General features: G+C 36.2%; 1 protein-coding gene and 1 non-coding gene across 7 annotated transcripts in view; both read right to left on the reverse strand.

Moving 5' to 3' along the window:
• CNKSR2 (connector enhancer of kinase suppressor of Ras 2) overlaps window positions 1-14,808 on the reverse strand; it is a 309,235-nt gene that overhangs the window by 32,891 nt on the left and 261,536 nt on the right. For all 6 annotated transcript variants that reach the window (NM_001206513.2, XM_005228380.5, XM_024988116.2 and 3 more), the window contains one exon: window positions 14,251-14,803. In NM_001206513.2, the coding sequence (NP_001193442.1) occupies window positions 14,251-14,803 (553 nt within the window). The remainder of the gene's footprint in view (window positions 1-14,250; window positions 14,804-14,808) is intronic.
• TRNAC-GCA (transfer RNA cysteine (anticodon GCA)) lies at window positions 544-616 on the reverse strand. The gene has a single exon. It is a non-coding gene; the product is annotated as a tRNA-Cys (tRNA).

The following is a 14,808-nucleotide window of genomic DNA, read 5'->3' on the forward strand; positions in this document are numbered from 1 at the left end:
TCAGATAGGAGAGAGAGATCACTAACTATGTATGACAGTATCAAAGTACATAGACAGTGTAGCTCAACTCTACTTTTCATTAAACCACACATGAGATCTTACCATATATTCTCTAAAAACCATAATAAAAGAGACGATCGCCAAGAAATATCCTTGTCTTTTATAGATAGGCAGCATATATCTTATTATAGCAAGTTAATTCAATAAACAGAAGTATGAAAGTGTCACCCATAAATTATTTAGACCAGAAATTGGTAGTATAGTTTTTTTTATTACCAAGATATTATCATTTTATATAAAAGGTCTTAACATGAAGAGATTTGAATGCAGCTTGTTTCTACAATTTGAAGCTACAGTTGATAGACAGAAAATGTGACGTAGATTACAGTGAAGAAATGCTAATTCTTGAAAGTGAAAGTGAAGTCGCTCAGTCGTGTCTGACTCTTTGTGACCCCATGGACTGTAGCCTATCAGGCTCCTCCATCCATGGGATTTTCCAGGCAAGAGTGCTGGAGTGGATTGCCATTTCCTTCTCCAGGGGACCTTCCTGACCCAGGAATCGAACCTGGGTCTCCTGCATTGCAGGCAGACGCTTTACCGTCTGAGCCACCAGGGAAGCCAAGAAATGCTAAGTCTTAGGAACCACTGAATGAGGCTGACCAAGGAATATGGCTGATCAGGGATAGCACTCTGGGTTAAAAAAAAAGTTACCAGAAATCTCTGGTATTCTTATTTCCTTACTCTTGCTAGATTCTATTAATGGCCAAGGTCTGTGTGGTCCTAATACTGTATCTTGGCACATTCTGGTATTGAGAGATGTAAGAATAAAAGATCTTACAAACTGTCCTAATGAAGTAATCTAGTTTTTATAACTCCAGTTGTGCAATTTGCAGAATACAAAAAAGCTTGTGATCAGCTTCTATGAAACCTTTTGAAGATGAACAAATATGAAACAATATAACCTGAGTTCCAATATTTTTTGCTTATCACCAATATACTATGGGGCTTAATTAATTAAAAATGAGATTAATACTTGTAAGTAATTGCTGAGTCCATTAAAGCCCTGACAATTTCATGTCACAAAAATATAAAGAAATGACTATGACTAAAATCTATTTGGAATCTAACACTGAACAACGGGGGATAACTAAGTGGCACTTTAGACATGTAGGGAATTAAAAGTAGCTTAATTGTTTTCTATTTTTTCTAGTGGCAAGGAGAGAAAACACATAGTTGGGTATGAACATGAGATGATAAGGAATATGATTTTAAAACTTCAGAGAGTAAAACAGAAATTTTGAATGATCATTTTTTTTTTTTTGATCAGTAGTTTTAAAAAATGAAATTCTAGTAGTACAAACATAAACAGTCTCAATGAGAGAAGGAAAGGAGATGTAGTTCCAGTCAAGATAGTTACAGGAAATTCCTTAGTAAAAGCTTTTAAGGAAGAGGGTACTAGAAATGAACAAGTGGAAAATAATACCAATTGCTTGCAAGAAGAATACCAGGAAGGCAAATGTTCAGCTGAGGATTGTTAAGAAGCTGAAGACAGAACTTAAAAAAAAAAAAAAATTTTTTTTTTTAAATCCAAATGGGAAGGTGGTAGGTAGTATATGACTTCAATGGTATTTTAGGTGTTTCCTGCAAGGAGAGAAGTCTTTACACTAGGAAATTTAAAAGACATGTGTCTTGAGATAACGGCCTATCTTATCAAAAGAACTACATTATGGTCTCTTTGAACTAGAAGAATAATCTTAGGAACTGAATGAATAATCTTAGGAACTGAATGAATTTTTGGAATTTATTTTAGGGTCACCATCAGATTGCCTGAGACATTGTTTAAAGAGAGAGTTCTCTTATACAAATAAACCAAACTTTGCATGGGTTCTTCAGAGAACACAGTGATAAACCTGACATAGATACATGATAAAGTTTTAGAACAGACTATTAGTGGGAGGAGTTTCATTTTTTAATTTCAGTTGAATGACCAACATGCATTCAATAGATATGAAACATTTTTAACTGGCTTCCCCCATCTGCCCTGGACAGTATCTCTAGGTTGGGAGACAAGTGGAAAGCCAAGGGCAGTGAGCCTTGCATTTGATAAAATTTTGCATGATATCCTTATGAATAAACTGGTGTAATATGGACTGAGTGATATTACTATTAATTAGTTGGAGCCAGATAAGGATACTGAATGACTGAATGAAATTAGCATATATAAAATTTCAGTTTGAATGCCCCACAGCTACGTCCTTGCTCCTTTCTTCTTTAAAATGTTTTGTGTGTTTCCTTATTCAGTGAAGCAGTTAAAAACATAGAAAGGATACTTGGAACCTTGGAGGATTATTCAACAACAGGAGGAATGATTAGTACCATAGAATAAAACTGAGAGTCCAAACTTTCTTAACAGGATTGAATATTGCTAGGTGAAAAGCTGAAAAGTTAAAACTTTAACAGCAAGAAAAATAAATAGTTGCATTTAGGTTAAAAATAAAGTAAATAAGTGTGGGGATGCTACTTGACATAAAAGCATCATATGAATCGACAGTGAGTAGGTTAAACTAACATAATCATGTCCACAAAAATATCATGTCTAGATTGCTGCAACAGTTCCAGTACACATGGCATGGAGACACTGAAAAGAAACAAGGCAGACAGATGCGGGTAACCAGGATTGTGTAGAACTTATGTCACAGGTTATAAAGTTAAGGTGATTATATGCATTCAGCTCGGAGATAAGGCAACACAAATAATGTCTGATAACACAATTCTACTGTACACTTTTGGACATGTACAATGTGCAGATACACAAGAGAGCAAAGGTGAGGCCATTATGCTGAAGAGAACCATAAAATCTTAGAGTTAGAAGAAGCAATCACATTCAGTTGTCCCACTGACTCTGGAAGCCCTGATTGGTAGCTGGTTTTTGGTTCCTTCTTAAACACAGGGTAAGGAGGAATCCTCTAAACTGACAAAAACCAGTTATCCCACTCTTGGGCAAATGCAATCATTGGAACGTTTTCCCTCATATCAATCTAAAATCACCCTCCATGCATCTATTATGTCCTCTGGAATCTTAAAGATCATTCATCCATCTTCCACATGTCAGCCTTTCAGTATTTTTCTGATTTTCAATGTCAAGACCCACAATGAGTAGAAAATTTATAAGAAGTCAGCTTTTATATCACTACCAGGAAGACCTTTTAAACTAGAGCTGTCCAACATGGAATGCCCTGTCTTTGGGGGCAGTAAGCTCTAGGTCCCTAAAATATTCAAGCAGAGACTCAGTAAAATTCATCAAGTGTATAAAGATATTTCCATATTGGGTGTGAGGATGATATTTAAAACTCTAATTTCTATGGTGAGATAGCTAATCATTATGCATATTTACACATAGCATGGCACTTGTTATATGCCTCCTCCAATAAAAAACAATTTATCTATTATTAAATTAATTCTTCACCTTAATATAAAACATTTAAAATGGGTTCTGTAGCATTTACCAGAGAGACACTATTCACAGCAACACACACAAAAAGTGTTACATATCTAAAGAAGATTTCAAAGTTATGGCTAACTTTTCACTTAATTATTCAGCAAAGATATTCAACATTTGTACAGAATTATTTTTAAAATTGTAAACATCTTTTCGACCTCCAGAGCTGAGGCACACTCCTTCTAATTAGGTTAATAAAAGATGATCATGAGTCTTAGAACCCAGGATGCTAAATCAAGAGATGGCTCCCCAGCAAACTCATAGGGTATCAGAGAATAGAATACAAAGTGAGGGGTGGGGCTTACTGTCAGAGTTGGCAGTGGGTTGTGTTGAAGCCAAACAGATTCCAAGCTGTCCCTGCTCCCTGTTCTTTATAGAAAAGGCATGAAAACCCCTGCCTGTTGACATTGGTAAAGAACAAGGAGAAAATAGCAGAGATGCTAGAGGAAAAAAGGTAAAGTTCAAGTTTAGTAATGCTGAAGTTATGGGCTATTTTCTCTCACTAAGAATCCTAAAGTGAGTGCTTCAAAATACCCATTTCATAAGGTTATAGAATAGACTCAAAATTAGGGCAACAACAATTTAAGGAAAATACTAAAAGAAAGGAAGCAATAAAGTCATGGATGAGAAAATTCAGGTCTTAAATGAATAAATCTTAGGTATTAAGTCAAGAAAGCCTACAGATCATTTATCAGAAGAGAAAAAGCACAATAAATATACCAGATTCAAAATCATGGAAGATATGGGGTTATAAAGGTGGAAGAAAGAGAAAAATTCTGTTTAAAAAGGTTAAGATTTCCCTAAAATGGACATTCAAAATACAGTATAATTTTCTGTATTTGGTACTCTGTCAATAGTAGGCTTTTCTGATGATCAAATTCCATTTTAGTTGTACTATAAAACTGGGAAGCATCTTCTCAATCATCAAATATTTACCTTGTGGTCAGTATAGTATCATGGCCTATGTATCATACTGACCATAGATTAATATTTCTTCGATTGAGAAAAAATTCCTAATTTTATAGAAATAAATGAGAAGTTTTAGACATCTGGTTTCAGTTAATCAGCATATGAGATTAACCAAGAAGTATTTTCCCCAACCATAATGTTTAAGGAATGAGCCAAATCAGAAATAGCTCAAGAGTGATATTATTTGATCCTAACCAGCTTTATAAATTTTGCATAAGTGATAAGTACCTTAAAATGAACAAAGAATATCTTGCAGTATCTCTCAAAGGATCATTTTTATATTATCAATTGGTTATTAGGGGAATTATTGGCATAGTGTAAAAAGGAGGCTGAATACTTTGAGTTATTTGCTCTGTTTCATGCTATCAGAAAGATTTTTCTTATTTTTCAAAGATAATTTACAAACTTTTGTTGTAAGTAGACTTACAAAAGAGTTAGATATACTCTTAACATAGTGCCTGGCTTGTAATAAACAAACAGTAAATGTCTGTTGAATGAATGAATAAATACACACTTAGAACTCAATAGACTATATATTGATACAGCAAAGCAAAAATACAATACAGAGGTTTATTTTACATTTTAGTAGGCTGAATTTAGATATTGAAATATTAGGGAATCCAGGATTAAGAATGTTAAAGAATTTACATCTGTAAAATGAATCTTAATAACTATCACTCTTATTTTCAAACATTCTATAATTTCTGTGAGATAACCTAGAAAATTGATCTTATTGGAAATTTTTATTTGTAATAGAAACAAATATATATGAAATTTTCAAATTACATATCAGAGACAATAACCTAGAATTCTCAAGGATGAGGTTTAAATATTAAAATATTTTTAATGACCAATTGCCACTTTTGCATTTAAGATATATAATGATAGGTACTTTTTCCTTATTGGATGTCATATTAGTGAGTATTTTCACATTAAAGACAAAATTTCAGAGTGTAAAAGATCGAGCTATTAGGACCAACTATTAGGGCTAAAGTGCATATGACTAAACATAAGAAAGTTTGAGAGGCCAGAGGAAGGAATTTGTGAGAACACTGGAAAAAAGAAGTAAGGGAGATGGTTTAGTAAAAAGATTAAAGCCAAAGTCACAGGTGAAAAAAACTGACCACCAGACACAGTAGTTCTGAAGTCCATCTCTGAGTTCTACGTTCTAGCTTTGAAGGCTAGACTTGCTATGTTTTTTAGCTACTTGTCTCTGGCTTAGCTGTTTTCATCACAGATATTTGGGATAAGCTGACATTACAGGAAGACCCCCGTAAAGAAGGGTGGGAAAAAGTCACAGCATTAAGGCATTGGGCAGGCAGGCAAGGAGCGACATACCACTCTGAGTGTGTATGTGTGTGAGGTGTTAAGCATGAATGTACAGCCATTGTCATTTCTTCCAGCTCCTTCCATCATTTTTGAAATAGTCAACAGGTAACTGCTGCATTTTCTAGGGTGATATATGCTGGGATTGGGGCTGGGTTCTGAGGTGGTATGTAAGTAATTACACAAGACTACTGCTTATATTATAAACAATTATATTATATTATAAATCACATCAAAAAAATTTGAGGAAATCCACTAACTTGAAACCAACTAAACCATATCATCCCTCCCTACTCACACTGAGTTACAGGAAAAAGATATATGAGAAAAACAAATTCATACAAGAATTTTTAAAGCTTTAACTTTTAAAAGAAGTTACCTCTGGAGAGTAAGAATGAGGGTTGCTTTTTACTTTATCATTTATCATTTGATACATTTGTATCATAATATATACTTTATACATATACAAATGTATCATAATGATACATTTATCATTGTATTTTAATTAATTTGTTTATCTAGCAACAAGTAAGTTACTACTTTTCAATAAAACAATAAAAGAAAAACATGTAGGAAAGTTTAAAAACTTCAAATGCATGTTTTATAGTGTATCCCTATTATGTCTTAATCTACTATCTTCCACTAGTTGGTAACCATAGCAGGTAGACTTCATATACAGAGGGGAAAAAAAGCAGCATTTGTGACCTTCAGCTTTGGCAAGGGCGACCCAGATAAAAGGAGTTTAAACTTAGAACAGCTTCTCATAAAATAAGCTAGAACAAATTTTACTGAGAAACTGACTATATGCTACCACTGATCTGAAGAAAGGGGATTGCCTTTTGGTGTGTGAAAATAGTAACAACTAGCAGTGTGGCTGAACTGCATCATCTTTCTTGGGAAAACAAACTGTAAATCATAACTAGTCTTAGCTATACAGGTGAGGGGTTGTCATTCTTGTATGTGAGTTTTAACTCTTCTCTGTCCACACCTTCTGCTGGTATGACTCTGCAGCATCTAGAATTCATTCTTTAGCCAACTGAATCTGGCTTCATTACTTATTATGAAACTTCTGAGAATATTTTCCTGGCTGATGCAGGCTATTGGCTATTTGCTAAAGTACAAGTTGCAATTTCAACACATTTTACGAATGAATCAGGACGAAGTTAGGTGTTGGGTGACTTCTGAGGAAGGCAGCAGATTTTGGTAGGAAAATCAACTACCAATGGGTGCTGAAAGATCTGGTTTCTAACAATAACTTGCTTATCTAATATGTCATCTTCTTGTGGCCTTCATCTTTGAAATGGGAGTACAACAGGAAGAAAATGGTTTCAACATAGAGAAAGTGACTATAAATTAGCTATAATATCAATACAAAGAGCAGTAATTCTAGTTATTAGTATCCTAGCTTTGTGGTGCCCAGCATGGAGAAGGTATGCTGAACACATGCAGTCCTGCCCTTCCCTTTACAAGATACCCAAAATAAAGAATTTTGTAATGTTTATTTTATTTTTAAACTTTACATAATTGTATTAGTTTTGCCAAATATCAAAATGAATCCGCCACAGGTATACATGTGTTCCCCATTCTGAACCCTCCTCCCTCCTCCCTCCCCTTAGCTTTAACTACTATATAATAAAATGGGAAAGAATTAGTGATAAAAGGGTTACAATTATTCATTCCTTCACTTACTCATTTATCCAATACTGCCTGGCCTACTATGGGCCATATACTGTTTTGGGCACTGGGTATACAAGACAAGAATAAAATCCCTGTTCTTTAGAAATTTATACACTGGTGGGTAGAGATGGAAAATAAACCAGCTAACAGCATTGATATTATACTCAAAGTGATAAAACTGTGAAGAATATAAAACAGGGTAGCACAACCAAGGATGAATGGTGGGGGTGGGGCAGGGAAGGGACATCTGGGTCAGACTGGGCTGTTAGGGTAGATCTCTCTTAGGGGAAAATATCTGAACCTGAATGGCAAGATCTATAAACAAATATTTCAGTAAATATATATGAAAAAAAAAGTGAAAGTGTGAAAGTGGTGCTCAGTTGTGTCCAACCCTTTGTGACCTCGTGGAATATATCCTACTGGAGTAGGTAGCCACTGGAGTAGGTAGCCATTCCCTTCTCCAGGGGGTCTTCCTGACCCAGGGATCGAACCCAGGTCTTCCCGCATTGCAGGCAGATTCTTTTCCATCTGAGTCACCAGAAAAGCCCAAATATATATGAAGTAACTTCTATTTGGAATACAAAGTTTCTTTTGAGTTCCCAAATGTCCAAAGTCAAAAAGGAAAGGAAGAGTGACTGATAAGAATGTGAAATGAGGGACATTTCTATTTTAGCTCCTAGAGCACAGCTAACATATTATGTTGAAATATACAAAATTGCTGATACTTCATCATTTTGACCTACAAAAACAGCAATTCATATGATTCAACTCAATAGCTGGCACTGAACAAAGTTAGGTCATGTAGTCAGGTAAATGTTATTCAGTGAGGTTTGCCAGGACTAATTCACTATTTAAGTATTGTAATTGCCCTCTTTGCTTAAATCCAAATCTGCATGAAATCTACATAAATTACATAATTATAAAACATTTATTGGATAGACTTACAGTGTGTCAAAAATGGAAACTAAGTGCTTTCTGGCATTACCTCATTCAATCCTCATATAACCTCAAAAAGTAGGAACTGTTACCACATCATCTAACAATTGAGGTCTAGAGGTGTTAAGTAACTTGATCAGTCATACCACTTGGAAGTGGTAAAGTGACAAAGCAAAGATATGAACTGAGGAATGTCTCCAGAAACTGTATTCTAGCCGTTGGTCACTCAGTGTTCATAGGAAAACATGCTTATTTATTTCAAAGGTCAACTACATATCTAACTTGTTACATTTTCAAGGTTTATGTAATATACATCCTCTTTCTGATATTTAACATTTTATTAGGGTCAAGAGTTTCAAATGATGTGATGTGATCTGGGGTGTGTTTGTATATATACACTGAAAGGGTGAAACACTACTGGAACAAATATATTTGATGATACACATAATAGTACCGAGGCTCATGTATCAATAGATAGTAATGGTAGACAGTTTGCTACACTCCTGTTCTTTATGATCTTACAAATCAAGGTTAGTCTAAACTCATAATCATTTCATTTCCTTTGATATTTAGGCAGGGGCATGTGATGCAGCCCTGGCCTGTGAAATCTAGGGCTAAGTCTGCTGGAAGGATCTAGGAAGTTTTGATTTTACAAAAAATACCAAGAATAGGGTCTGGTCTTTGGGTTTTGGATGCTATCTTATGAAAAGTGATGCTCAGAGCTGTTGGCATTACAGAAAAGTTAGCTGAGTCCTGACATTACAGAGCCATGACATTTATTCCAGAACAACTCCATCTCTGAACTTTCAGTAAGTTAAGATAATTAGCTTTTCCCCATTATCCAAACAAAAAAAGGAGGAGGTGTGATTAAAAATCCAACCTATAACTAATACCAGAATCATAGCTACATTCTATTTTATATCCAATCTTTAGTGTTTATGTCTCCCTAACAGTCTTTCTTCAAAATCAGGTAGTACAGTATTAAGAGACTATTTGTTTTTGCTTTCTAGAGTTTTTTTTTTTTTTTAATTGTTAATATTTATTTATTTATGGCTGTGTCAGATCTTCATTGGAACACATGGGATCTTAGTTCCCTGATCAGGGATGGAACCCACATCCCCTGTGTTGGAAGGCAGATTCTTAACCACTGGGCCACCAGGGAAGTCCTGTTTCTTTTTTTTCAATATCTATGTCTTACATAAGCAGCCAAGAATGGTGCCCTTGAACTTCACAAAAGTGACATTTTTAAGGTTCTCTACTATTCTTTCTCTTTTTGGTACCTGTCTTTTTATTCACATTGCTTGTATATCTTTTCCATCTATTCCCTTTAGACCTGAACTGTAATTTAAGATATTATTGATGATTATGCTCTTCCAAACTCTTTGTGCTTGAGCATAATTTATCTTGACAATAAATAAAATAGTAAAAAGTACTGCAATATTTTTATTTTCAACTTGCTCCTTTTTTTCCTTTAACACAATTTCATATTCTGAGAATATCTTCCCCTTGCCCATATACTTCTTACCTGAATGTTCTTAAAAATAAAATTCATAGCATTTAGAAACTCTTCAGGAAATTACTTCAGGACTCTCAAAATGATTGAAGAGGATTAATCTATCTTCTTCTGCATGATATTAGTAGTCATTATCTAGCCTCTCTGCCTAGATTATTTAAGATATTAAGGCACTGAGCTGCACATTTTGTATAGCTCTTAAATTAGCAATGGTGTGCAATGGCTGTTAGAAACAACAATAACAACAACAACTTTAAAGCATATTTCTTGGCAGATCTCATTTTGAAAGCATCAATAAATATCCTAGCCAGATAACCTGATAGGTATTGTAGCTAGTAGGTAACATTTTATCCATCACCAACTCTCATCCCTGCTAACAAAAAACCCCAGGATTTGCTTTAGATTCCTAAGACCAAACTAATAAATGTGTAAATTGAATGCTGATAGATTAGGACAATGAAAAAGAGCACATTATAACTTCATTGAGTACCCGGAGGCACCAAAAATGTATGGCTGATAAAGAGTGCTCTTTTAATTGCCAAGAGGGAAATCAGCAGGATTAAGGGATAAAGCTTTCAAAAATCTCACCTAAACCGCATAGTATGGCAAGGGAAAGACAGCTATTAGAAGCAGACTTCAAGCTGTATTAACCAAAACTGTATTTTAGTGTTACAGCAGATGATTTCTGAATAAAGAATATTATATCTTTATATTTTGTCCCATAACTTTATGATTAATACTCCTTGAAAGCTGCATAGGCTGACATAATTTATAATTTAATTTCACTGAGGTATTATAAGGTTTACACCTCAGTAAGATTCCAAAGTGCTAATTGGGATAATAGGAAATTAGTTGTCTTCTCCCAAATGCCAGTGAAGTAGGTCAGGATAATTAATATGCAAGCTGACTTTTCAGTCAAAGGAAAACAAGACAGGTCTCATCTGTGTACTTTTAGTACTATCCATTTAGATTAAAATGAGTTCAGCCTGAGAAAAATCACAATATGACTCAGTTAAAGAAGTGAATTTCAAAATAAGACAAAAGGTAGTTCAACTATGAGAACATCGATTGAAGTATGCTCTAAGAAGTATGCTCCAAAGAAGACTAAATTTACACCTCCCAAGCAGGGCCAAATTCTACATGTACAAAGAAAATGAAAAAACCATTCAGGTAACAGATGTAGGTATATCTTGCTTCTTAAATTGCTCTGTAAACTCATAAGCACTACATGATACAGATCATGAAATGGGTTTGGTTGATGACATAATTCTTTTATAAAAGTTTATTTACTTTTAATTGAAGGATAGTTCCATTACAATGTGTTGGTTTCTGCCATACATCAACACGAATCAGCTATAGGTATACGTATGTCACCTCCCTCCCACTTCCCACCTCATCCCACCCATCTAGGTTGTGGTGACATAGTTCCTAATCCTTAAAACTGAAGATAGGCTGTATTTTAACATTTTCTCCCATGGCTCCTTCTGTTCACTTGCCTGATATTTCCTATCTTTACTTTCTTGGCAAACTGAGAAAAAAGTTTGGAGCTAGAGACATGAAACTTATTTCCTCTGCAGGTCTGTACTTGGTTAGTGCAAATTCACTTTAGTAGGTCACAACGCATGCTGGCCTTCAGCAGGACAGTTAGTAATACACTGCTGCTAGTCTTTGATTCTAACAAGCATGGTAGCCTGCTGACCTGAGTGGTAGCATAGTGAGCACTCCGTGTGGAGGGCTATAAGTCTGAGGCTGATGGGATGGCCACAGCTTCTTTCCTGTGTATAATTTTGACTCTGCTGACATAACACCAAGCAGCCTGATTTGAATAAGCAGCCTAAAATACTTACTCCTAATGGCCAACTCAGAGCAGTCATGAATAAGACACTTGCCTTAACTAGACATTAAAGATTCTGTTGAAAACACTGATTTTTTATAGCTGATGTTTCCCAAATGAAGTGTTAATCAAATTGTATGCTTCTCAATATTAGAAACAATAATGCAGAAAAACCATCATTAATCTTCTAGGCAAGCATGAAACGTACTGCCCTGATGAGAATGGTTTAAAGGACACTGAGACATCAAGTGGCAAGATTTATAGAAAAATACCCAGAAATAGATGGGGCTGTGTAAGACAGTGCACGGCCACCTTTGGTGAAACAGACTCGACTGCAATAGCCCAAGCTGCACCACCATATCAAAGTGTAAAGGCAAAATACGCAATACCAAGTTTACCTACACATTTCCTAGGGCTGTTCTCCCTTATTGCAATCATTCCACAAAGAGAAAGCCTGCTGAAAAAGATGGAAAGTACTGAGTAACTGCCTACTTGACCCACTTGGGAACCTGAAGGAAAAACCCATCCACTTGGAGTGCATCTGTAAGCTAAAAATACATTCGATCAACAAAACAGCAAAAAACTGACAACAGAAGAGAAAATAATCCAATGCCATCTAACTAGAGATGCTCTGTAGCCTAGTGGAGCCTGAAGGAAGGGCAAGCAAAGGCCTAGCTTTGCCTTTCAGGTCCTAGGACATATTCTCCATTCTAGTCCTCCCTACACAATGACCAGGAGGAAGTGCTAAGTATCTAGCTTAACAGAAAAAGACAGCTTCAAAGACTTCTACGTATGGCAATGAAGGAATGTGTTGTGAACAGGATTCTCTATTTCAGAGGGCTGTGCCTAATTTCAACACAATTCATTTGAAAATGGCAGAGATGAAGTATTTTCCCTAATGCATTTGTAAAATACTGAATAAACCTCCCATACTTAGTTGCAGCAGTTATGCAGTACCCGGACAACAGTCAAAATGAGGTTTCTAACTTATCTTTAGTTAAGTTTTAGAAAACAACTCATTAATCATCCTAACATTAAAAATGTATGATCGTGCTTCCCAGAACTCCTACAGAGGCCTAATATGGTTCCTAGATCTTTCTTCTACAAGATTCTTTTATAATTTCTAATAGATGTGAATGTTATGAGAGCTTGGCAGGTAATCAACTTTCCTGAACCAACAGTACACCTTTTATAATGGTCCTCATGGAGATTATGACTACAACATACTTTATATGGAAACTGCTTCAACATGTGAATTTTATTGTAAGCAATTCATATTTTGATAGTAGAAGAGGTCCACTAAATTTTCTTGTCAATAATCTCCAAAGTAACCCTCATTTTAAATAAGCCAAACCTGAAATCGATATGAGGTTCCTGACTTGTTGGTAACCTGTGAGCTTTGACTTGTTTTTCCAGTTGTGATGATCTTACACTAATATATCCTTTAATCAAAGTCTCATATACTTTGTGAAATGAGCTGAAGGACACAGTCTGTTGGTATCCTTTAAAAAGAGAAGTCTAATGCCCTCATGGGACCAGACCAGTAACTGTGGTTTCATCAACACTGGCTTGGGTCATCTGTACTAACTGGCCCATATTTCATTTATTTATTTAATATTTCATTTTGAATAAAGAGATTTTATATTATTTCTTCGGTATTTTACATTCAAGTCTTGGTAAGTAGTAAACATATTGTTTTACCTACTTTTTTTTGGGGGGGGGGGCACATAAAGCGACTTGTAGGATCTCATTTCCCAGACCAGGGACTGAATCTGGTTGTGGAATTTTTAATGCCAATAAGACAGAGGGTTGCTTAAATGACTTCTCTCTCTCAGGAGTTGATTCACATAAATTGAGCTTTGCAATCAACATACATACCAGGCAAGTACATGGATGCTTTTGGCAAACTGGTTTCTAGAAACAGATTCTGCTATTTGGAGTTGATAGAAATGCTATATAAAATTTCTGCTTCAAACAACTCTTTTGGATTTTTCCTTTCAATCTTCTAATAGTGAAAAGGGAAGTTACATATGTATGTATGTATGTATATGTATGAGTGTGTGTATTTTTTGTGTATTTACTTACTTATTCAACCAAGGTCCTGCTAACACCTGCTTGAAGCATTTATAGCTTCTTAACCCAAACTCAGAGGTCAACAACTGTGGACCAAAGGGATGATGCGTGTGAGTGAGAAGAAAGTAAGTAGATAAGAGGAGGAAGAAAAACGAATGCCATCGACCTGAAAAGGCAAGTGAGTAACTGGAGAAAATAAATTATTTCTTCTAGCTGTGAGTGTCCTGAGATATAGGCTTCACTACTCATCCTTTTTCCCCCCCAAGTTATGAAAGTAGGACACCAAGGGATACCTAACTTCCTATGCAGCAAGACCATTATTTTAAGAAAAAGGGGAAACAAAATTCTGTTTTCTTAAAATAAGAAGTTTGAAAGGTTAGGAATCTGTGTGTACAGGCTAAGAATCTCCATCGACATACTTACTTTTGTCTCCTATGTTTTCCCCTGCTGCCTCCCCTTCCTCCTCCTCCTCCTCCTCCTCCTCCTCTTCCTCCACCTCTGTGGGCTGCACGTCATCCTGCGGGTCACAGGCACTAACTGGCGCATTCAGACAGCAGTGGTTGAACCCGCTATCTCGTGGCAGAGTGAAACTTCGAGGCTTGCCCCCGTTTCCATTTAACACTTGCATCCGCTCGCTCTCAGCTAAGGGGTACGGCCCATAGTGATCCTGAAGGTGGCACTTCTGCGTTGGCAGGGTAGACTGCCGCCTGTGCTCGGGGGAGATGGCCGCCGAGTCAGAGAAGACAGAATCCTCCAGGGGCAGAGTCTGAAGATAGTGTAATCCCGAGCTTGTCAGGGGCGTCTCGATTAAATCCTGCCAGGAGCGCCGCTGACTGGCTGTCTTGCGAATGGGGGACACCACACTGCTCCCAGTCACTTCCTGGCGAAATTCCTCATGGGAGGATTGCGACTGGGAGGTCTCTGTGGAGGACAGCCGGCTGTGTTTCGCTTCCACATAAGGACTGGCACAGCTCATCTGTG

This window comes from Bos taurus, chromosome X (assembly GCF_002263795.3).
Source record: "Bos taurus isolate L1 Dominette 01449 registration number 42190680 breed Hereford chromosome X, ARS-UCD2.0, whole genome shotgun sequence".
In the NCBI taxonomy this organism is placed as follows: Eukaryota; Metazoa; Chordata; class Mammalia; order Artiodactyla; family Bovidae; genus Bos; species Bos taurus.